A 1,063-nucleotide genomic window follows, 5' to 3' on the forward strand; every position below is an offset into this window, starting at 1 on the left:
ATCATCTCAATTGAGATATCTGTGAGTTGTGAGAGACACGATTATGTAGGACAGATCCCACTCTACTGATATTTGTAAAATAAAAAGCATATAAATTTTGCACGAATGGATATGAAAGACAACACGTTGGAATTATAGGTCACATAGTCCGTTCTTCGGGCTGTATCTTGCGGCAAAACTTATCAGCCGACGTTACGCCTGAAAACGTACGAAACAATTGGTCAAAAGTAACAGACATGACTTCGGCAAGGCGATTCGAGTCGATCCAGGTAAGAGAGCGTATGCCTGTGTACATTTGCCTGACGATTTCTCATCTTGTGATCCTCATTTAGGAAGTAACAGGAGAACTGTTGGGCATGATAGAGAACATGAAAGGCAACGCTCCTTCAAACGAGGCAAGTTACACTCTGTAAATTGTTTTCCTGATTGTAGAACTTCTTGTTCTTATCATTTCCACTGTTTACAGGTGGACCATGTCATCAGGAATACTTATAACATTCGCGATACTATATTATACGCGCTCGGAGGTACGTTGAACAAAGTGAATACACGATCGAGTCGTGTTAACTCATCAGATTTTGTATTTCAGTCGGAGCTACGGTTCAAGATTCAACTGATATGCGTTATTTGTACGAGAATGCCGATGAATTTGCCGTTTTGCCTACTTTCTACGTTTTGTACGGACCTGTAGGATGCATGACCTCGTCTATCGTGCAAGACGCTCTTCCATCTGGACAAATTGATCCGACACAGGTGTGATCTCTTTAATCCTAGTATTAGTTTATTTAACATTGCCAAGTTTACACGTTTGCAAATATGTTACATTGATATTTGCAGTTCCTTCACGGCGAACAATATCTAGAAGTTTATAAGCAATTGCCTACAGAAGCCACGGTGGAGACACGCTTTAAAGTTCAGGATGTCATGGACAAAGGGACAGGCGCCGTTGTCTTAGTTCAACGTATGTAAATGCATATCATTCGTGGTACGATATTTATCTCATTAGTAAAATATCTGTAACTTGGGTGTGTATAATCTCAAAAAATATTTACGCGTATGTTTA

The 1,063-nt window shown here is 39.9% G+C and overlaps 1 protein-coding gene across 1 annotated transcript; it reads left to right on the forward strand.

Annotated features, from left to right (window-relative positions):
• The first annotated feature begins 27 nt into the window (after positions 1 to 27).
• Positions 28 to 995, forward strand: LOC105557587 (peroxisomal multifunctional enzyme type 2-like). The gene is made up of 5 exons (XM_012004896.1): positions 28 to 269; positions 333 to 395; positions 467 to 527; positions 590 to 753; positions 838 to 995. The coding sequence occupies exons 1-5, from the start codon at positions 237 to 239 to the stop codon at positions 967 to 969; spliced, it is 453 nt and encodes a 150-aa protein (XP_011860286.1). The 5' UTR covers positions 28 to 236; the 3' UTR covers positions 970 to 995.
• The last annotated feature ends 68 nt before the right edge of the window (positions 996 to 1,063 follow it).

The sequence above is a fragment of the Vollenhovia emeryi genome, unplaced genomic scaffold (assembly GCF_000949405.1).
Source record: "Vollenhovia emeryi isolate VEMERY1.0 unplaced genomic scaffold, V.emery_V1.0 DF951737.1, whole genome shotgun sequence".
NCBI classification, from domain to species: domain Eukaryota; kingdom Metazoa; phylum Arthropoda; class Insecta; order Hymenoptera; family Formicidae; genus Vollenhovia; species Vollenhovia emeryi.

Coding starts and splice junctions, on each gene's coding strand:
- LOC105557587 (XM_012004896.1), top strand. CDS start 237: ATGACTTCGGCAAGGCGATTCGAGTCGATCCAG. Junction 270..332: donor GGCGATTCGAGTCGATCCAG/GTAAGAGAGCGT, acceptor ATCCTCATTTAG/GAAGTAACAGGAGAACTGTT. Junction 396..466: donor GCAACGCTCCTTCAAACGAG/GCAAGTTACACT, acceptor CACTGTTTACAG/GTGGACCATGTCATCAGGAA.